Source organism: Somniosus microcephalus, chromosome 10, assembly GCF_052327205.1.
Source record: "Somniosus microcephalus isolate GS21.2 chromosome 10, FLI_Smic_1.0, whole genome shotgun sequence".
Lineage (NCBI taxonomy): Eukaryota > Metazoa > Chordata > Chondrichthyes > Squaliformes > Somniosidae > Somniosus > Somniosus microcephalus.
The window spans coordinates 198,927,358-198,950,802 of record NC_140996.1 but is presented as its reverse complement, the minus strand read 5'-3'; the positions used below and the strand labels follow the sequence as shown (position 1 = coordinate 198,950,802).

General features: G+C 43.6%; 1 protein-coding gene across 1 annotated transcript in view; it reads right to left on the bottom strand.

The window, feature by feature from the left end:
• Positions 1-23,445, bottom strand: part of nek5 (NIMA related kinase 5) — a 98,572-nt gene that overhangs the window by 22,474 nt on the left and 52,653 nt on the right. Inside the window, exons 11-20 of the mRNA XM_085999435.1 lie at positions 18,147-18,271; positions 17,176-17,360; positions 16,538-16,616; positions 16,328-16,438; positions 15,097-15,180; positions 13,106-13,210; positions 11,691-11,771; positions 8,045-8,110; positions 6,630-6,771; positions 4,466-4,618 (exon numbers count right to left, since the gene is read on the bottom strand). Of these exons, the coding sequence (XP_085855561.1) occupies positions 4,466-4,618; positions 6,630-6,771; positions 8,045-8,110; positions 11,691-11,771; positions 13,106-13,210; positions 15,097-15,180; positions 16,328-16,438; positions 16,538-16,616; positions 17,176-17,360; positions 18,147-18,271 (1,131 nt within the window). The remainder of the gene's footprint in view (positions 1-4,465; positions 4,619-6,629; positions 6,772-8,044; positions 8,111-11,690; positions 11,772-13,105; positions 13,211-15,096; positions 15,181-16,327; positions 16,439-16,537; positions 16,617-17,175; positions 17,361-18,146; positions 18,272-23,445) is intronic.

Here is a 23,445-nt window from a genome sequence, read left to right as displayed (position 1 = left end):
CGATGTCCTAGGGGTTTTGTTTGCTAGTGCTGTGGGGGAGGGTTTAAACTAAAATGGCAGGGGGTTGGGAACCTGAGCAGGGAGACAGAGGAAAGGGAAACAAGGATAAAAGCAAAAGATAGGAAGGAGAAAAACAAAAGTGACAATCAGAGAAATCAACGGTTTAAATCAAACATGGCCACAGTAAATAATAATTCTAATAGGTCTAAGAGCGTTAAAAAAACAAGCCTGAAGGCTTTGTGTCTTAATGTGAGAAGCATTTGTAACAAGGTGGATGAATTGGCTGCGCAAATAGAGGTAAACGAATATGATTTGGTTGGGATTACTGAAACGTGGCTCAAGGATGGCCAAGACTGGGAACTCAACATTCAGGGGTATTCGATATTCAGGAAAGATAGGCAAAAAGGAAAGGGAGGTGGGGTAGCATTACTGGTTAAAGAAGGGATTAACACAATTGTAATGAAGGATATTAGCTCTGATGATGTGGAATCTGTATGGGTAGAATTGAGGAATACCAAGGGGAAAAAAACATTAGTGGGAGTGGTATATAGACCTCCAAACAGTAAGGCGGAGGTTGGGGATGGCATTAAAAGGGAAATTAAAGAAGCGTGCAATAAGGGCACAGCAGTCATCATGGGTGACTTTAATCTACATATAGATTGGGCCAACCAAATTAGTAACAATACTGTGGAGGAGGAATTCCTGGAGTGTTTACGGGATGGTTTCCTGGACCAATATGTCGAGGAACCAACCAGAGATCAGGCCATCTTAGACTGGGTATTATGTAATGAGAAAGGATTAATTAGCAATCTTGTTGTACGAGGCCCCTTGGGTCGGAGCGAGCATAATATGATCGAATTCTTCATTAAGATGGAGAATGAAGTAGTTGAATAAGAGACTAGGGTCCTCAATTTAAATAAAGGAAACTACGATGGTCTGAGGAGCGAGTTGGGTAGGATTGATTGGGGAATGGCACTCAAAAGGTTGACGGTGGATAGGCAATGGCAAACATTCAAAGACCAAATGGATGAGCTACAGAATTTGTTCATCCCAGTTTGGCATAAAAATAAAACAAAAAAGGTGACTCAACCGTGGCTAACAAGGGAAATTAGGGATAGCATAAGATCCAAAGAGAGGACATATAAATTGGCCAGAAAAAGCAATAGTCCTGAGGATTGGGAGCAGTTTAGGATTCAACAAAGGAGTACAAAGGGATTAATTAAAAAAGGGAAAATAGAATATGAGAGAAAGCTTGTAGGGAACATAAAAACTGACTGTAAAAGCTTTTATAGATATGTGAAGAGAAAAAGATTGGTGAAGTCAAGCGTAGGTCCGTTGCAGTCAGAATCAGGGGAATTTATAATGGGGAACAAAGAAATGGCAGACCAACTAAATACATATTTTGGTTCTGTCTTCACAAAGGAGGACACAAATAAACTCCCAGAGATGCCGGGGAATATAGGGTCTGATGAAAGGGTGGAACTGAAAGAAATCAGTATTTGTAGGGAAATGGCATTAGGAAAATTGATGGGACTGAAGGCCGATAAATCCCCAGGGCCTGATAATCTACATCCCAGGGTACTTAAGGAAGTGGCCCTAGAAATAGTAGATGCATTGCTGGTCATCTTCCAGAACTCGATAGACTCTGGAACAGTACCCATGGATTGGAGGGTAGCTAATGTTACCCCACTATTCAAAAAAGGTGGTAGAGAAAAAGCGGGGAATTATAGACCTGACATCGGTAGTGGGGGAAATGCTAGAGCCCATTATAAAAGATGTAATAGCAGAGCACTTGGAAAGCAGTGACAGGATCGGACAAAGTCAACATGGATTTACAAAAGGTAAATCATGCTTGACTAATCTACTGGAATTTTTTGAGGATGTAACTGGTAAAATAGATAAGGGAGAACCAGTGGATGTGGTGTATTTGGACGTTCAGAAGGCTTTCGATAAGGTCCCACATAAGAGATTAGCGTGCAAAATTAAGGCACATGGGATTGGGGGCAAGGTATTGACTTGGATAGAGAACTGGTTGGCGGACAGAAAGCAAAGAGTTGGAATAAACGGGTCGTTTTCCGAGTGGCAGGGAGTGACTAGTGGGGTACCGCAAGGATCGGTCCTAGGCCCCAGCTGTTCACAATATATATTAATGATCTGGACGAGGGAATTGGATGTAATATCTCCAAATTTGCAGACAACACAAAGCTGGGTGGGAGGGTATGCTGTGAGGAGGATGTCGTGAAACTCCAGTACGATTTGGACAGGTTGGGTAATTGTAGTGCATTTGCCATGTCTCTGCCCAATGTGGATAAATGTGAGGTTATCCACTTTGGTGGCAAAAACAGGAAGGCAGATTATTATTTGAATGGCAATAGATTGGGAGAAGGGGAAGTGCAAAGAGACCTGGGTGTTCTTGTGCACCAGTCGCTGAAGGTAAGCATGCAGGTGCAGCAGGCGGTTAAGGCGGCAAATGGTATGTTGGCCTTCGTAGCAAGAGGGTTCGAGTACAGGAACAAGGATGTCTTGCTACAGTTGTACAGGGCCTTGGTGAGACCGCACCTTGAGTATTGTGTGCAGTTTTGGTCGCCTTACCTGAGGAAGGACGTTCTTGCCATGGAAGGAATGCAGCGAAGATTCACCAGGCTGATACCTGGGATGGCAGGAATGACGTATGAGGAGAGATTGTGTCGATTGGGCTTATACTCACTGGAGTTTAGAAGATTGAGAGGGGATCTCATCGAAACCTATAAAATTCTGTCAGGCCTGGACAGACTAGATGCAGGAAGGATGTTTATGATGGCCGGGGAGTCCAGAACCAGGGGTCATAGTCTAAGGATAAGGGGTAAGCCATTTAGGACTGAAATGAGGAGGAATTTCTTCACCCAGAGAGTGGTGAACCTGTGGAATTCTCTGCCACAGAGGGCGGTGGAGGCCAGTTCAAGAAAGAGTTGGATATATTTCTTAAGGCTAAAGGAATCAAGGGATATGGGGAGAAGGCAGGGACAGGGTACTGAATTTGGATGATCAGCCATGATCTCATTGAATGGTGGAGCAGGCTCGAGGGGCCGAATGGCCTACTCCTGCTCCTATCTTCTATGTTTCTATCTGGAGATCCTCCTTCAACAGATGCAGCAGAAGAGGGGACTGTTTGGGGCAGGGGATTGTAGAGGAACCCATCAAAGTCTATGGTTTGAGCCATGTGGAGGGCAATGGCAGGAAACCCGATAGTGAAAGGGAGACGGGAGCTACCGGCTCCACAAGGAAAGTTCCTATCTCAGCACTCCTTGTGAGTCAGTTGGAACAGGTGTGCTCTCCCCTGGCCACTCAAGGAAGCCTTCGGCCTCCCCCCTGCCGATTGCTCCCTCTCTTGACCCACTTCCGATCGCAGTCACTCTCTCCCCCATGCCATTCACTGCCTCTCTCGCCCCACTGTCGATCGCAGCCTCTCTCTCCTCCCTCCCAATCGGCAACCTCCCCCCCAGCCCCATTTGCCGTTTGATGATCGTCGGCCTTCCCCCCTCTCGATTGCCGGGGACTGTCCCCAAGAGCCCCCAGCTGCAGCCTCCTGCCGCTGGTGTTCCCTCCTGGCATTCGGCTAGGCTGTCAATTTGGCTGGTTACCGGGCAGGAAACGGAACAAAAAAATGACAATGAGCTCCTGGCGTTAAGTTCAGCAGGAGTTCCATGTCCCCGGCCTTGCCGGGTTCTTCGGCTGTTTTCAGTCTCCCCGCACCCTCCTCGCCTCCCTGTAAATATCGAGGCCAAGGACTTGGTAGCCAAAATAGTTTTTACCTACTTTGTCACTTTAACTGATACTTTTGCCTTGGACTGTTGATCCTAGTAAGATGGTACACCTACTTTAGATAAGCATGCATAATGTTTAGTGCAACTGAAGTGACACAAAAATGACAATATTATTTGCCTATGTTTGCAGACATGTGGATTGGTGCTTTTTGCACCCACTGTCACATCCAGCATTTCATACATTACAACAGTGACTACATTTCAAAAGTACTTTATTGGCTGTAAAGCGCTTTGGGATGTCCTGAGGTTGTGAAAGGCGCTGTATAAATATAAGTCCAAGTCTAAATACTGACTCATATAAAAAAGGGCAGGGACTGAGGTTACGTTAGTTATGCCATTTTAATGTCATCCCCACAATGTTTGTACTTAAGTGATATGTTGAAATACTGATAAGTGGTTGCAAAAATGATCAGATATAAATCATTGTATTATTGCACAATAGTAACCACTGTGTATACCACAGGAAAATACTTTGAGTTTACTAAATTACAGTCATTTTTTTTTAAACTCATTTTAGGAACAGACAAATTTATAATAAATATATAGTTTAGGCTTTCTAATGTAATTGGTTTATTAGATCATATTTCATAATGTGGGTCATACTTTTAAATATACAAGTCCTGGTTTATCTTATCATATCTAAATGCGAGCTGTTTATTTACCAATTTTAGCTGCAGACATGGTCAGACAAACTGATGACAGCTGAGCAGCCACGAGTGCATTCAGGAGAGTATCCGGTGGTCTTAGCTCCCACTGATTTCTGTTTCTTGGAGCATCTGCATTCATCACCGTAACCTGGTCAGCTACAGAGGTAGCTAAAGAAATGAGAAAGTCAGATGCAGTAATAGCCATAACAGTTTACACTGGCCCAGAATTTGCTGGAGCATTAGTTAGACTTTTTCCCTCATCCTTTAGCTCCAAAAAATTTTGCGCTGCAAATTGCCGGAAGTGCGAATTGATAACGGTGCAGCGAGGGCGACGGGGCATCTGGGACCTTGATGAGCGACGGGACTCACAGTCTATCTCCAATAAGATTTAAGGATTGAGAAAGAAACAGAGGAACAATGGAGAAAGGAATAGGGTGAATTAGAGTCAAATCAGGTACAGAAAGAGAAATAAAGAGAGGGAAAGATTTGATTAAGAGACAGAGAAAAAAATAGACAGAACGATAAGTAAGAAAAAAAAATTAAAAACAACAATTTACTACCTGCAGGTATGAGACTCCACAGTTTCAATTGTTCGCTTTCTGGGTTGGAGAGGTTGAGTGACCTTGCAGGAACATAAATCTGGTCATTAAGTACCAGCCCAAACTTTCAGTGATGAGTTTAATTGGTAATTAATGCGCAAATGCAACAATTTCTTGAAATTCACAGGGAGGTTGGTGGAGATGCCGTTTTCATGAGGCGAACAGCGGAGCGGCGCAAATCATCCAACAATTTGTGGCGATTCACAACTCTAGGGGTAACTCTTCCTCACCACAAATTGCTGGACGATTTACATGTTAATAATAGTGTGTATTAAACTCGCTGTTATTTTGCCAGCAAATTCTGGCCCAATATGTTTACAAAACCACACTCTGGGTATTTTGATACATTTTTCAAAGTTAAAAGTAGACTGTTAAGATGTTCAGGAAGCTAAATGTAATAACTTGTAAACGATTCAAGTGCTGCTTACTAGGGAATCAGGATTATATATTGGCCCTGAATTTGTGACCGGAGGCTTCCCATGGGGAAATGCCTCTGATCCACAAGTAAAATGCCCGCGTACCTGGTGGTCTAGGAGGGACGGAAACTCATGGTCCTGGGCCTCTCCGGGTACCCGTGGGTAGAGGCCTCCATATCCCGGGAGTGCAGGCGGTTCGCAAGCGCCCCTGAGATCACACAGGCCGGCCCAACCAATGACAGAAGGGAATCCCCATTCATGCTTATGGGGATTCTGTATGTACAGAAACCCCATAAGCATGAATGGAAATACCCCAAAAAATACATCTACGCATCAAATAAAAAAATTTAAAATTACATATTTAAAATTAATTAAAATGCCATTTAATTAAATACTTAAAACAAAAATTTATTTTTTTGAAAAGTACATTTAAATGTTTTAAAAGGGCTAAAAATAAACTTACCTTATTTTATAGGTTTTTTAATGATGGATAAACATTTTTTTTTTTAAACACGCTGGTAAAAGCAGGCCTTATGCCTGCTTTTACCAGGTGTAAGAATTTCACGGGCATTCATTGGGCAGAAGCTGGGCAAATAGCCCAACTCTCCGCTCGCGGATGCCCCTTTCCCGGGGATGCATTGGGTCTGGGTCTGTCAAGAAGATTCTTGACAGATCGCAAGTTCCGGGTTTTCGTGCATGCGCTTTGCATGCCAAAATCTGGAACTTGCGTGGCACTACGGGCGCGTACACTCCTCGTACACAACTGTAGGGGCTGCAAATTACAGCCCATTGTAATCTACATCATCAACCTGAGGAAGTAAGCAAGAACTCCAAATGCAGTTATTATCACTCATTCAACTAGGATTACTGAAGAATGACTTAGACCACAGGAAAGCTCATGGTCTAACATTTTCCAGGTTTTGCTTTGCTCAGTAAACATCAAAGTTTGTGAGGCATTTATCCTTGTTATAGCTACCTCTTGTGGAACTTAAGTTATGTGACACAGGAATATGCATTAGACAGATAATGGCAGACGTCCGTGAATTGTTACATTTTATTCAGATATATTGTATCAATAAACATAAATAATGGAACTGATTTATGGATCAAGAAATGTATTAATAGAGCAAAACATAAAGGACAAATAGTAAAATTACTACGTACCTTCCATCTGAGAAGATGTTACTTCTAAAGTTTTGTTTGCAAGGTCTTCTAGAATACTTTCTGCCTCAGCGAACTGCCATTTCTTCTGTTTAAGGTTGTCTCCTTGTTCGTGCGTCAGTCTTTCATTTAATGTATCCAATTCCTAAAATATATTGGCATCTAAACTAGCTGCGCTAATTTATCATTAAAATTAATAAAAAGACAATTTTTAGCTCAGGCTTAAGGCTGTGTTATAATTTTGGCGTAGGGACTGACTTCAAATCATCATCATTCTGTTTACGGAGGTGCTCTATAATACTGGTTATACTGCCAGCATCTGCATTATTTCGGTTTCTCTGACTGTGGTCTTTTGTGCATTCCCCTCCCTTTACCCACCATTGGCAGCAGAGCTTTCAGCCACATGGGTCCTACTCTTTGGAATTCTCTCCATAAACCTCTCTACCTCCCTCGCCTCCTTTAAAAACCTTCTCAAAACCTATCGCTTTGGCCATCCCTGCTAATCTCTCCCCTCCTGGTTTGGTATCCATTTTCCTTATCTGTGAAGCACCTTGAGATGTTCTTTACTTTAAAGGCACCAGGTAAATGTAAATTGTTGTTGCTGTTTGTAATTTTATAATTCAACATTTCTTTCTGAATTGTTTATTACGTTTAAAACGTTTAATGTAATGTAAACTTGAGCTCATTCAAAACTCTGCTACTCACACCAAGTCCTTTTCACCCATCACCCCTGTGCTCGCTGATCTACATTGGCTCCCAGTCCGGCAACGCCTCAATTTTAAAATTCTCATCCGTGTTTTCAAACCTCTCCATGGCCTTGCCCCTCCCTATCTCTGTAACCTCCTCCAGCCCTACAACCCTCCGAGATCTCTGTACTCGGAGCAGATAATGTGGAGATGAACAGCTGCTCGTGTCTGTCCTGGCAATTCCAGCACCAGCACAAATGTGATGCCGGGCCGATTTCACATGGCAGCTGGGTTTTGTATACCGGGGTCCAGGCCAGGACCTGCAGGTGGTCCTTCTGACATACCGATTGCCTGGCATAACATGGGGAATTCCCTTCCCCACAGCCAAGCCACCTCTGACATACATGTCATGTTTGCAGATGGAGGTTCTATCCCAAGCAGATCCCCCAAATATTCAGAGCAAAGGCCAGACCTCAGTGACTTGGGTCCCAGCATCATTTCTGGATCAGCCACCAGAAAGGCCTGCTGAAATTTGGGACCTTGCAAGTTAACCCCATTCTTTATTAGTTAGTCGCTTTATTATAGGTCCCCGAAAACAAAAATGCATCAGGTTGTTTGATGTACCATACTTGGTTGTCTCACGTTGTATGGTTATTTAATTGATCTACAGAATTATTTTAGCTTATTGTACATTGATTTTTCTTTAGAAAACATCACAATCATTAATCTCACCTCCTCTTGCTGGGAATCTTCATGGGACAACTCTCCATCCAACCTTATCTCAAATTTAATTCCACCCTTTTGGGAAAGAGAAGCTTGTTTACGATATTGCACATTATGACATATGTTGGATTAGTGATTTCCAAACTAGTCTGTATTTGGGATCCACTACAGTGACATGCGCCCAAGAACTCACAGCAAATATTGACACATTTATACAGAACTCCTAAGGAGGTGGATGCTGACAAAATATCGGTAGCAGTGGAAAAGGTAGAAGCAATGGAAGGGGTGGAAACTGATAAGACAGGATGTACTAGAAAGGCTGGTTATGCTTAGGGTGGATAAGTCGCCTGGTCCAGATGGCTTGCATCCCAGATTGCTAAGGGAATTGGGGGAGGAGATAGCGGAAGGGCTTGCCATAATTTTTCAATCTTCCCTAGATGCAGGGGGAGGTGCCTGAGGATTGGAACGTGGCAAATGTGACACCATTGTTCAAGAAAGGGTGTAAGGACAATCCTAGTAACTACAGACCGATCAGTTTAACATCAACGGTGGGTAAAGTTTTAGAAACAATAATCAAGGAAATAATTAACAGGCACTTGGAAAGATTTAAGCTAATTAAGGAGAGCCAACACGGATTTGTAAAAGGCAGATCGTGTTTGACTAATCTAATTGAATTTTTTTGATGAAGTAACAGGGAGGATCAATAAAGGCAATGCAGTGGATGTGGTCTACATGGATTTAAGGAAGGTGTTTGACAAAGTACCACATAGAATACTTGAGGGAAATAAACTTGCAGGGCTACGGGGATAGAGCAGGGGAATGGGACTGACTGGATTGCTCTACAGAGAGCCGACACGGACTTGATGGGCCGAATGGCCTCCTTCTATGCCATTATGACTCTATGGGCTGGATTTTGTCAATGGGGAGCTTTTGGAGGCGGGACTCCCACTTGTTGGGTTTTAGTCCCGCCTCCATCGACTTCTTGTGGCCAACCCACGCTACTTTCCCTTGATTGACCTTGTTAAGCCCACCCAGCGGGCTTAGCAGGCCAATTAGGGAAAGCCAGTTACAGGTGACGTCAGCGAGTGCCGTTTCATCTGTCAAGAGCTTTTGACAGATGAAATGTCATCGTTTGACAACTCTGTGAAGCTGTCAAACACTGACGATCTGTCTTCTAAGTTGAGTCTTTACTCAAGACTCAATTAGAAAGTCTTCCTGACCAGAAAGCAGAAGGCTGCAGCTTTTGACAGTTCAGCAGCCATTGTGCTTTCTGTGCCGGTGAGCTGAGGGACTCCCGAGACCTGAAGGGAGGAAGCCTGCAGGAAGAAGTAAAGGTAAGTAAAACTTATTAAAACACTTTACACACACCTCACACACCTACCTCTGCACACATGCACCCATTACTCACCTGCACACCGGACATCTCGGCCCCTCCGACCCCCGCAGACCGACGGCCCGCCTCAATGACCCTGGTGAGGTTCGGAGCCATCGGGAAGTCCACACTTCAGGGCTCAAAATAGGGATTAGCCAAAAAACTGCCTGTTAACTACCTGTTAACAGGCAGGTAATTGACATTAATCCCCTTCCCGCCTCGAGGAGGTGGGACCCGGCGCGGGTTGGCTACCCGCCTCCTGGCAAGATGGCATGGAGGCGGGTTGGGGGCAGGTTGGGCACCCACCCCCAAATTCTGCCACTTTCCCAGCAGTCCCGCCTCCAAACCCGCCTCCCCAGGGCTGGCAAAATCCAGCCCTATGACTCTATGGGCTGGATTTTCATTGAGGAGGCGTGTAGGAGGGGGGACTACAACTTTCGGGGTTGTAGTCCCGCCTCCATCGAGTTGTGGCCAACCCACGCGATTTTCACTTGATTGACCTTGTTGAGCCCGCCCAGTGGGCTCAGCAGGCCAATTAAGGGCCACCCGGCAACAGGTGACGTCACAAATTGACATTTCATCTGTCAAGAGCTTTTGACAGATGAAATACCAGTGTTTGACAGCTGGTTGAAGCTGTCAAACACTGACAATTTGTACTCCAAGTTAATTCCTTCCTGTCAGGTTGATTTAGAGATCTCTGCAGAACAGAAAGCTGAATGCTGCAACTTTTGACAGCTCGCGGCCATTCTGCTTTCTGTGCCGGTGAGATGAGGGATTCCCGAGACCTGAAGGAAGGAAGGCTGTAAAGGTAAGTAAAACTTCTTTAAACACTTTACACACACCAAACACACTTACCTCTGCACTCATGCACCCATCACTCACCTGAACACCGGACATCTCGAACCCTCCAAGTCCTTCAGCCCGACGGCTCGCCTCGCTAACTTGGCGTGGTTTTGAGCCGTCGGGAATCCCACACTTCAGCAATAAAAATAGGGACTAGGCTAAAAACTGCTTGTTAACTACCTGTTAACAGGCAGTTAATTGGCACTAATCCCCTTCCCGCCTCGGGGAGGCGGCTCCCAGCACAGGTCAGGTATCCGCCTCCTTTGAAACTGGCATGAAGGCGGGTTGGGGGCGGGATGGGTTCGTGCCCCCCGATTTCGAGATTTTAACCCCCCACACGCCTTCAATCCCGCCTCCACGGCCCAATGAAAATCTTGCCCTATGACTCCTGTTCTAATATCTAAAAGACAGTGCCAGTTTTAAAAAAAACTAATATACAGTAACAGATATGTGTTAGTAAGTCAAAGATACAGAAAAAGTATAAAATACAGAATTCTTGAGACACTGTGCTCGGTTTACAGTAATAACCTCGTAGAACTCCTAGGGTCCACAGACCTCAGTTTGAAAACCTATGAGTCAGATTATTGAAGAATCTGATTGAAGTACAGTACTACAATAGCTTGATGCCCCTATTCACTGTATCAGTGTGAAATGGTGGGAACAGGGGTGGAACAGGACATAGGTATATCTTGCTTTGTCTATAAATTTTAAAAAATTAAACTCTTATAAACCAGTTTCAGAGAAGTCTGATAGCTGGATTAAGTGTGAGTGATGTAAACTTTATTGCATCTCCCTCATTCATTCATGCTAGAACTCTTAATATAACAAGCACACAAGGGATGCTTTTGAGTGCTCCCATCATCACCATCTTCTACATTCCAGACACCTTCTTCCAAAACATTCAATACCTTAAAATCAATCCTATCCATTCCTCATAATTCATCCTCCCCACTATCTCTCAAGACATTTATCAAGCCCTCTACATTCCACAGCCATTTAACAGTACCTGTCCCAAATGTCACAAGCTTTTATTTGGCTGCTCTGGCCCATACTTTCTCCATAATCTGCCCCAATGTACCTCAGCCTCACCTTACTTTTTGGTAGGCTACTTTTTTCTTGGAATATGCATAAAAACTACAAAAAAATTTAAAATAATTTAATAAATTTTGAAATTCACATCTACATTTAGTTATTTGTATCTTAATGTATTTTGTAAATAGATGCATGATGGAAGGCCCTGTGATCGGGGTCTATATCATGATCATAACTCACTCTGTAGTTTGTCACATGAATTATTAGGTCAGATGGGTCACAAGGTATTAGCTGTATCCCACAGCTCCTCACAATTATTCTTTTATGTAGTTTGTAATGCAAAACATTTCTGTATGTTACTATGTTTGTTGATAATGGTGGCTATAATCTGGGAGGAATCGCCTTTACCTTTACTTTGTGTTTGTGCTCTAGTGCTTCCCTTTCCATTCGGTGATGAAATCTTATTTGTTTCAGATCTTCCTCAATGACCTATGGAATGTAAAAAAAATTGAAGTCAAAAAAGGTTTCAACATGGAGGTTCGTGCATCAGTAGTATTACATTGTCAAATCTTTCATATTGCTACAGAATATTGTGATATATAATCTATTTAAATGTGCTAAGATGTTTGTATTTTCACTGTAATGGCCCAGAAGAAAATTGCTCGTAATGCCTGATGGTGTTAATGTGCTAATTTTCTGCATCTGAATTATGATCTGGATTTAGCTCTATTCTTGATGCATATTTTACTGTTTCCTGGAATTTGTCAGTTTTGGGAGGAAGATGGCTTTATAAACAGTGCAATATTTTTATATTTTACTTGTTGGGCAGTTTTTTTAAACCTGCAAGCTCTACCACCTAGAAGGACATGGCCAGCAGGCACATGGGAACACCACTATCTCCAAGTTCCCCTCCAAGTCACACACCATCCTGACTTGGATTAGTATCGCTATTCCTTCATCGTCACAGGGTCAAAATCCTGGAACTCCCCTACCTAACAACAATGTGGGAGTACCTTCACCACACGGACTGCAGCGGTTCAAGAAGATGGCTCACCACCACCTTCAAGGGAAACTAGGGATGGGCAATAAATGTTGGCCATGCCAGCGACGCCCAAATCCCATGAATTAATATATTTTAAAAAAATTACTTTGCAGATGATAACAGTGAATCATATGACAATCTTGTCCTGAAAATTAGCATACATTAAAAATGGACACTGGGACTTTTAAAAGAAAAATTATAGACCTTCAAATATTCATCTTTACAATAAGTTACTGCAGTAAAAAGCGATATGCAGGTGGTAATGCAAGACGTGATCGGTCAGTGTGGTGTGATACACATATCTAGTTGCCTCCACTCATTGACTTCCCAGTCTCAGTCATATTGATGTTGACATGTCCTAAGCAGAGATCAGGCACTTTGGTATCGGAGAAGGAGCAAACCTGGGGGGAAAGTTGTACCTCCTGGTGGTTGATTTAGAGCAGCATTAACAGATATCTAGAAGCTGGTCACTTGCATGCTCAGTACACCAAGGAAATCTTTCTGTGTATCTTGCATGAGAGATGCTACAAAAGCCTCACGGATATGAGAATGATAGTCAAGTCTTGAATAGACCTGGGCTTTACAGAGAATTAAGAATTATTGAAAAATAAATATTTAAATACAAAAATCTAATACCACAGCACACCAACCAATTGATTATTTGTAAAAGTTCAGTTAATGCATACATTTTTATCTCATCACTTAAACAATGAATAAAAAATAATAATAGTATTCCTCCAGCTATGGTAGTTGTATCATTTCCAATAGTAAGCTGTGGTACCTGAACAGGATCTTTCGCTCTGCTGGGTTCCTGGAGCTCAGTCACTTCTTCTGCTGGTTTCTCTCGATCAATGTGATAAGTCTCAGCTGATATACATGGATGATCCTAGATCACACGCACACAAAAGTGGAACAAAGCCATTATGTTTATCAGTTTCATTTTCACAGAAATTATAAAAAAGTGTGGTTACAACAACAGCACAGTAGCAGAGCAAGTTACAGCCATCTACATCACAGAGTGATGAGCGATGGATTTGTCTCTGCAATTCTCATACACTAATTTCCTGATTCACAGAGTGGCAGGAAAAATAGGGAGAGTCATACTGTGGTCTTTCTTGCACATCCATTAGTGGTTAGTTGCAGAGCAGGGGCAGATTAACGTATGGGCCTACAGAACCTTTGCCCGGGGCCCCCAGCCACATATGGAGCCCTCGGTAAAGCTCACTGTAATGCAGAAAAACTGCAGCAGTTCCATTTCAGCGTAGTATATTGCAATATGATTTTGTTTATTATTATTGCAGTGTGTAAACATTCCATGGACATATTTCTTCATGCATTTTACTGTACGTTTGTGTTTTAATAGCTCGGGGGGGGGGGGGGGGCGTTGTGCAGGGGTGTTGAGGGGGCGGGGATATGCATGGTGTGCACGGGGCTCCGAATGTTCCTGGTGCCAAGGGTCCCAAGAATTCTTAGCGTGGTTCTGTTTCACAGCAGCATTAGTATATGGTGAGGGAGACCATGAATGTAGGAGAAAATTAATGCATAAACAAGAGAGCAAAATCCTAAAATGGTACATAGAGAAAGCAGTTTAGGGTTAAAATGAACACAAGAAAACATAGAATGAGAAAAACCATTTGGCTTAACATACCCACCCGATGCATTATTTACAATATGGACCCTACACTTTATTATGAACTCTACCCCTACCCATTTAATCTTCTAAAAGGGAAGTTATGCATCTCCAGAGGTAATTAAGCTAAACTCATTCATTTTATGATCATCTCTCCGGGCCTGCTGTCCTCCAAAGACAGCATTAGTCCCCCATTTTCCAGATGCAGCGGCAAAGAATCATTGCTGCATTATTTAATCACACTCCCCCCAATAATTTCCAATCCCATTCCCAACCAGATGTTTGCCGAGTTCCTCTTTGAAGCAGTAGATTAACTCAGCCCTGAATGCTTTATTGTAGTCTGTTCCATATATCAACTCTGTGTGGGGAAAATAAGTTTCAACAGTGCCAAAAATGTTGCAGGAGTGATCAAAGTTCATCTAATTCTTTGCGGCCTGTCGGGCACACGATCCCACTCCCACTGTGCTAGTGAAGTCAGCATTGACCCCATGCACAGCCGCTTCTGCATGTGAAACATGTTTACGTTTTTTAACTCTTTGCAGACCAGTCCCGTAAAACAAATGGACCAGTTTCCTGCTTATTTTCCTCTATATTCTTGGAATGGTTCTTTAATTAAACCTCCAATTATTATTATCTTTAAAATAAAATGATTCCACGAAGATAATGTAATTTTTAAATTGAAAGTAACAACAACTTGCATTTATACAGCACCTTTATCATAGAAAAACATCCCAAAGCAGTTCACAGAGGTGTAATCAGAAATCAATTCCTTTATACTTTTTATTTTGTTCCTGACTTTGGAGAGAATAATCATCTGCTGTTAGAGGTGAAAATGTAAAACTAGAATGCAGTCTGAGAGTGCCTCAATAATTATACCAAATTAAATAGAGCTGTTCAACAATCCGTGCCTGAAGCTTGACCAGGTGTAAAGCCAGGTAGCAAAATTATTGTAATTAGAATCAATGATTGATAGGTTTCACAGGCATCAACCTGTGTCTCAATACTCTGTAGCACTGTACATTGGTATTTCAACTTTATGTCATTGAGCCAGTGTTCTGTAATTGACTGTGATCCCTATAATATTTACAAAGTACCGAATCAATGTTGCACCTGTTCAAGCAGTTCCATTTCTGTATGCTTACCTCCTTTACTTCCATTTTTCCTTTAATTTCTTTTACCTCATACTGATACTGCTGCCTTATTTCCTTCAGTTGCTGGCAATATTCCTAAGAAATAAAAAGTCAATGTTTTAAAACTACATTTTTTCTATGTTAGTTGTAAAAGAACATGCCACTGACACACGGCTAGAGTTTCAGATTGTGTGGGCAGGGCCTGGTAAACCCACTGCAGTATAATTCATTTTGCCCTCCTAGGAAAATTTAAATAAAGGAAAATGATTTTGACCCTTTGAAATGCACAACATTATGACTGGATTCCAGTTTCACTCAGGACGGGACTACATTACCATGCACAGTGGAGATGCTGTGGTGAGGATAAGAGCTTCCTCTGACTGGTCTTCGATCTACTGCTAGCAGCTCTAGCCTCAAAATGGTAATAGAGAAAAAAAGCCCAGTGTGCGGTGTGAGGAATTCTAGGACTGCCCAATTTCAATTCATAAGAGATTCAATAGTTTGTCTTTTTATATGAATTTTGAGCTTGACCTATGCATTAAAATGTTTAAAAGGGGGAATCCATGGCTCTCTCTTTCCTAAGCTTGAGAGCCAGTAGGCCAAGTGAAACACACACCTCTGTCTATGACCTGAGCCTAATTACATCAAATCTTGTCTCTGATCTGTCACTACAAAATTTAATTTGAAGTATGACAGCTTCAAGTAATTGTGAAGAATACTTTTTATATTCCATTATACCAGCTTGGACATCAATGAAAAGAGATATATATTATATATGACCAGGCTGCCTGGTCCTCTCCAGTTTTATATTTCACTACGCCGCTGTACATGCCAAGGACTAATAGGGCTCTCGAAGGATCATTTCTCAAGTAAAGCTTTTTAATCTTAGATTAAACTTTAGTTTAATTTTCAGTACATTCCACAATGCTATAATGGTTCATTGTATAATTAGGCCTGTGGCTCAAGTTCCAAGAAATGTTGCACCGTAAGTCATTTTGGTGTGGACTACCCGCTTGGTAGCTCATTTTTGTGGACAGCATGAATAAAGAGTATTGGGAAGTAGCTTGAATTGTAATACTTCGGTCAGTACATCTATAAGCCTACCGTTTTCCCTTAGAGTTGAGTACAACCGAGCCATGAAACCTACCCCACTTATGAAGTAAACTCACTTCCTTGTACATCCTCTGTGTGCTACTCTCTCATTAGCTAGAGTGAACAACTTTTAACATCTCAAATGATTTACCTCATCTTTTGCTCCTTTTTTCTTAGCTTGCTGCTCAGCACCTTGTCTAGCCTGCACATCCGGATTCTGGATTTGATATTCATAAGGGTCTGATGAACGCGGACGTATTCCCTGTGGAATACAACAAATCCGGATGATAAAAATCCTTTTCTTTAAGAAGCATAAACAAAACAACTCCAGTGTGATCAAATTTTCAATGCAGCCACTTACCAACTGTTTTTCTGCTTTTATTTTATACTGTTGTGCTTCCAGTTTTCTCTGAATGTATTCTTCATGCACTGCATATGGCCTGAAACAAACATAATCCAGTGATGTTTGCTAAGGTTTTCCAGTGCTGGTTTTCATTTTGTTAATTGCCTCCTCTGCCCTCAATAAAATAGCATTATTTTCATTTCATGATTAACCAAATGAAAGTGTGAAACACCTATTTTGTTACAAAATGTACATTATTTCACTTTACAAATATCCATCTAAGAAGTTAATATTATATATAGTAGATGCCAAAGTACCAGGTCACAACTTCACTGAATGGTATAGTACAGCTTCTTGCCCACCATCCTCCACTCACAGAGTTACTGATTTCCCAAAGGCAGGGAAATAAAACTGTGAGGGACACGTTTGGTTGCATTCTAAGGGTTAGTTCCAAGGCAGGCTTCTCCCTATCACTTATCAGTGGAGCAGGTCCAGTTGTTTTGAGAAAACATTGGTCAACTGCTCATTCAATGGTTAGGAATCTGCTGAAAATGATGATGGAAACAGTTACTAATGGACGAATGTACTTAGTTGGCTTCTAAAACATAAAAACTGCATAAGAAACGTTTGCTTCAGAACAGAATACAGATGTGTACCACTGGATTGGATCATGATTCACTCTCTGTCTGTAATCTTCAATTAGGTAGTTGTAATGATGAGTAGGTGGAGATATGTGGTCATTTGGTCTCCTCTCCATGTAATCTAGATAACCATGATAGTGTCCATATCGTCCTTCGATCTTGGGAGAGGCTGGCTTTGCAGCTGATAGATGGTTAAATTGCTGAAGAAAATAGTTTATAAATATGAAAACTGTTTTAGGGATTTTATTTTTATCAATATTTGTATCCTACATTCAGAATTTATGTATATCTGAAATAAAATAAATTGAGTTGAGTTTCTCAATGGCAGCAAATAATTTTTGTCTAACTTCAATCTCAAACAGGTTATGCTGGAATATTAGCCAGGCCAATGGGAGAACTTCCTGCTCTTCTTCAAAAAGTGGCACGGATCTTTAACATCCACCTAACATTTCAAAAGTACTTCATTGGCTGTAAAATGCTTTGGGACATCCCTGAGATTGTGAAAGACGGTATATAAATGCAATTTCTTTTTTTTCTTTAAATCATCAGAATAGACAGTGAGGTCCTTGGTTTAACATCTTATCCAAAGGACGACAGCTCTGACAGCAGAGACCTCCATCAGCACTGCACTGGAGTATCAGCTCAGTTTATGTGCTCAAAACCTGGAGCAGCAGCTTGTATCCACAACTTTCTGACCCAGAGGCAAGAGAGCTACCAACGGAGTTAAGCTGACACAGAACATTAGTTAATACTCAGTGGAGACTTAGAGGGGGAAAAGAGAAAACTCAAAGAAGACCAGTCTGTGTGAAACCAGCAAAAGCCAGTTCTGGATTTTGAGCAGCAGATGTACTGAGGAAATTCCTCTAGGTAATTCCACTACACCACCTCCGTTCCACACAGTTTGCCTGACGGTAGCTTCTGATAATTCATGCACTCATTAGCTGAGTAAGTTTTACCTCAGTACAGGCATATTCTATATACCACACCTTGATATTTGGCCTGTTGACCACTGCTAACGGTTTCCATTCACGACGAGCTGGTGATTGCTTTTTATTCACAAGTGGCCTTGCTGGGTGCTTCACCTCACATTTAGCTTTATGCATCTTTGGAGCTTGCAAGTAAAGACCACAATAAACAAATTAATAAAGATATTTTATTAATATTTTGTTAAATTCTTGGGTGACTGGCATATATCCAAACTATCTGCAGTAAATTTTAATGTATCAATTCCTAATTTTGTAAAAGAAAAGTACCCACGTAAAAGGTATCCTAATACAATCAAATTGGAGAAAAAGGGGGAGAAATTCCCCAGGTTCGTGCCTCCCGTTAGCGCCTGCAGGGGCTGGTAACGGGGCGCTAAGGGGTTACCGACCAGGTGCGGTGAATTCACCGATGCCCACGAACTTCGCTGGCGGATTTGCGTTGGCGCTAAGACTTACCGCCTCACTCTCGTGCACTGAAGATCGTGACGTCATCATGTGTGCAGCGCCCCGGAAATGACATTCGCTCCCGTCCCCTGCAGCATCGCCGGGCGTCAACAATGGCAGCAGCAGGAGGTGTTGTCCCCTCAGCTGGCCGCATGGGGGTGCTATTTAAAGGCAGTGGTGGTCAGATAGGGCAAAATTTATTTATGTCCCCATTCTGATGCCTCCTGCTTTCTTTTGCCCCTGCGATTGCTCAGCTCTGCACTCTCTTAGAGTGCTTGGGGCTGCTATGTGCGTTACACAGAGGTGCAGTCGCCCAACAGACACAGCCTGAAGATTCATTCAACGCAGCCTTGGCCCTTCCCTTTACGGGAGGGAAGCAGCCTGTAAAGACGGCAACGCTGCCCCGAACATTGATCAGCACTCTGCCAATACCGCCCCTCTCACTCCCTTTAGCGCTCCATTTCCCTCTTGGAGCACTAAAGCGAAGTTCCTGGCAGCAGCAAATCTTTTTCACCCGGCGACACTTTTGTGCTCCCTGAAAAGTTATCACCAGAAACGGGACGCTACGTAATTTCTATCCCATTCTTTTTCAAAAGCTTCAAAAGTTTTGAAGCTGATATATCAGTTTATTGTTGAATTAATGGCAAACCAAGTTGTATTCGAAAAGAACATTATATGAAAACCAGCTTTAGTGCACAGCAGTGTAGAGTAATGGGACACAGATTACTGTCAGCAGCTCACCAGACAGCTGAGTTATCAATCTCAGGCATGGCAGCATAAAGGGGGTTACTAAGCCGAGACCAGGTGCTTCCCAAAACAGAGACAGAGGTATCATTGGATCATTCTTGCATAAGTCATAGGGGGAGAAATTGGTTGAGCAGCGCCACCTGTTAGTGCCTAAAGAGGCAGTCAGTGGCTGTAGCGCCACTGGCTGCGTCTCCCGCGATATTCAGTAGGGGCGCTAATGGTGGCGTTAGGCTTTTGCGCTGCGCCGCCACCGATGACGTCATCGGTGTGCGCAGCGCCCCATTCATGCCCCGTTCGCGATATTTGGTAGCGAACGCCGCAGTTGCGCCACTCGCTACCCGCGCCCGGTTCACGGGGCCTTACTGTGCCGGCAGCGGCGCAAGTTAAGGTGGAGGTGCGGGGCGGCCGCTTTTTCGGCGGCAGCCTGCCAGCACCTCCGTCCCCGGCCTCCTAACCCCCACGGCATTGCCGGCTGTTTCCCGAGAGCCCGGCACTTCTCCTTGGTGCCGGGCTCATTTGCCGGCACTCGCGAGCGGGGATCGCGCTGTTGCAGGCACCTCCCCCTTAACAGTGGGAGGAAGGCCTGCAGTACCACAGTGTGCCGTGCCGCAGCGTGTGGCGCTGTGGCACGTTGCGCTGCGATAATCAGTTTCAGCGCCCTAAGAGGGACGTGGAGCGCCTTGAGCCTCGCCCCGTGTCCCTCGAGGGGCACTGAAACTGAATTTCTGGTGGTCGGAATTACTCCGATCGCTGCGCTAAATCCTGCGCTCAGGCGACTTTTGCGCCCCAACCCAATTTCTAGGCCATAGAGCTGGATTTTCATTGAGGAGGCGGGACTACAACTTTCGGGGTTGTAGTCCCGCCTCCATCGAGTTCTAGCCAACCCACGCGATTTTGACTTGATTGACCTTGTTCAGCCCGCCCAGCGGGCTCAGCAGGCCAATTAAGGGCCACCCGGCAACAGGTGACGTCACAGATTGATATTTCATCCGACAAGACCTTTTGACAGATGAAATATCAGTGTTTCACAGCTGTTTGAAGCTGTCAAATACTGACAATCTGTACTCCAGGTTAATTCCTTCCTCTCAGGATGATTTAGAGATCTCCCCGGAACAGAAAGCTGAATGCCGGAACTTTTGACAGATTGTGGCCATTCTGCTTTCTGTGCCGGTGAGATGAGGGACTCCCGAGACCTGAAGGAAGGAAGGCTGTAAAGGTAAGTAAAACTTATTTAAACACTTTACACACACCAAACACACTTACCTCTTCACTCATGCACCCATCACTCACCTGAACACCAGACATCTTGACCCCTCCAAGCCCTTCAGCTCGACGGCCTGCCTCGCTAACTTGGTGTGGTTTGGAGCCATCGGGAGTCCCACATTTCACCAATGAAAATAGGGATTAGGCTAAAAACTGCCTGTTAACTACCTGTTAACAGGCAGTTAATTGGCACTAATCCCCTTCCCGCCTCGGGGAGGCGGGTCCCAGTGCGGGTCGGGTACCCGCCTCCTTTGAAACCGGCATGGAGGCGGGTTGGGTTCGTGCTCCCCGATTTCGGGATTTTAACCCCCCTCGCGCCTCCAATCCCGCCTTCACGGCCCAATGAAAATCCTGCCCATAGAGTCATAACGGCACAGAAGGAGGATATTCGGCCCATCGAGTCCATGCCAGCTCTTTGTAGAGCAATCCAGTCAGTCCCATTCCCCCTCTCTATCCCCGTAGCCCTGCAAGTTTATTTCCCTCAAGTGCCTATCCAGTCTCCCCTTGAAAACATTGAGTGTCTCCGCTTCCACCACTTCTGTCGGCAGCGAGTTCCAGGTCCTCACCACTCACTGCGTAAAAAAGTTTTTCCTTACATCCCCCTGTATCTCTTGCCCAAAACCTTAAATCTGTGTCCCCTAGTCCTTGTACCATCAACTAGTGGGAACAGCCTTTCCCCGTCTAGCCTATCCAAACCCATCATAATCTTGTACACCTCTATCAAATCACCCCTCAACCTCCTTTGCTCTAATGAAAACAAATCCAGCTTCTCCAACCTGTCCTTGTAGCTAAGATACCCCAACCCCGGAACCATTCTGGTAAATCTCCTCTGCACCCTCTCAAGGGCCTTCACATCCTTCCTAAAGTGTGGTGACCAGAACTGGACGCAATATTCCAGTTGTGGCCTAACCAGCGCTTTATAAAGGTTCGGCATAACTTCTCTACTTTTGTTCTCAATACCTCTATTTATGAAGCCCAAGATCATATATGCTTTGTTAACCACTCTCTCACTATGTCCAGCCACCTTCAGGGACCTATGCCCATTAACTCCCAGGTCCCTCTGTCCCTGCACACTCTTTAAAACTGTGTCATTATGTCCTTCTAGCTATTCAAGAGCAGCATTGATAGAAGCCTCAGGGGAGGCCATTTGTTTATTCTCCTATAAGAATATAAGAAACAGGAGCAGGAGTAGGCCATTCGGCCCCTTGAGTCAGCTCCACCATTCAATAAGATCATGGCTGATCTGATCTTGGTCTCAACTCAACTTCCCTGCCTTTTCCCCATAACCTTTGACTCCCCTGTAGCTAAAATATCTGTCTCTCCACCTTGAATATATTCACTGACTCTGCCTCCACAGCTCTCTGAGGTAGAGAATTCCCAAGATTCATGACCCTCAGAGAAGAAATTCCTCCTCATCTCCGTCTTAAATGGGCGACCCCTTATCCTGAAACTATGCCCCCTAGTTCTAGATTCCCCCACGAGGGGAAACATCCTCTCCGCATCTACCTTGTCAATCCCCCTCAGAATCTTATATGTTTCAATAAGATCACCTCTCATTCTTTTAAACTCCAATGAGTATAGGCCCAACCTGCTCAACCTTTCCTCATAAGACAACCCTTTCATTCTCAGGAATCAGCCTAGTGAACCTTCTCTGAACTGCCTCCAATGCAAGTATATCCTGACGTAAGAAAACTACTAGGCACTTGGTCAGAGTATTAAACAAGGCTTTAATCAACTGTTTTTCAACATGGAGATCTAGTTGTGTCCTTCACTAGTTCCTGTTAAAGAATTTCCTGAGCAAACTGGCCCCATGCCTGAGTATTTATACTCTCCCTGGACAGTGCCACCAGCAGGCCGCCCAGTATTATTTCATAAGTCATTTCCCATGAATGACAAGATTCATGTCATATCCCTCCTTAAATAAGGTGACTAAAACTGTACGCAGTACTCCAAGTGTGGTCTCACCAGCACACTGTACAGTTGTAGCAAGACTTCCCTACTTTTATACTCCATCCCCCTTGCAATAAGGGCCAACATTCTGTAATGATCAATAACATGTCATTCTATAGTGGACACTAGGTGGAGCCATAGAGCTGTATATAGCTGTATGTATATTAAGACTACACTACCCATGAGGCACTAGGCTACCCACAAGGCAGCAGTCAAGATGGAGGCCTCTACAGATACTGTACCTAGTCCACATGTGCTCAATAAAAGTGTCTAGCAAAAGCTAGCTGTGTTCATAATAAGAATGTCTATTTATTAATGAACATAAGATGGTACAGTTTTGGTCGCCCCATCTGCGGAAGGATGTTCTTGCCATGGAAAGAGTGCAGCGGCGATTCACCAGGCTGATACCTGGAATGGCGGGAATGACCTACGAGGAGAGATTGAATAGTTTGGGCTTGTACTCACTGGAGTTTAGAAGATTGAGAGGGGATCTCATCGAAACATATAAAATTATGGCAGGCCTGGACAGGCTGAATTCAGAGAGAATGTTTCCAATGGCAGGGGAGCACAGAACCAGGGGCCACAGTCTAAAAATAGCGGGCAAATCATTTAAAACAGAGATGAGGAAGAATTTCTTCACTCAAAGAGTGGTGAGCCTGTGGAATTCCCTGCCACAGAGGGCTGTGAAGGCTAATTCAATAAATATTTTCAAGAGAGAATTGGATATATTTCTGAAGGCTAAGGGGATTAAGGGTTACGGAGAAAAGGCGGGGACGGGGTACTGAACTGGTAAGATCAGCTAAGATCTCAGATGAAGATCAGCCATGATCTCATTGAATGGCGGAGCAGGCTCGAAGGGCCGAATGGCCTACTCCTGTTCCTATCTCTATGTTTCTAT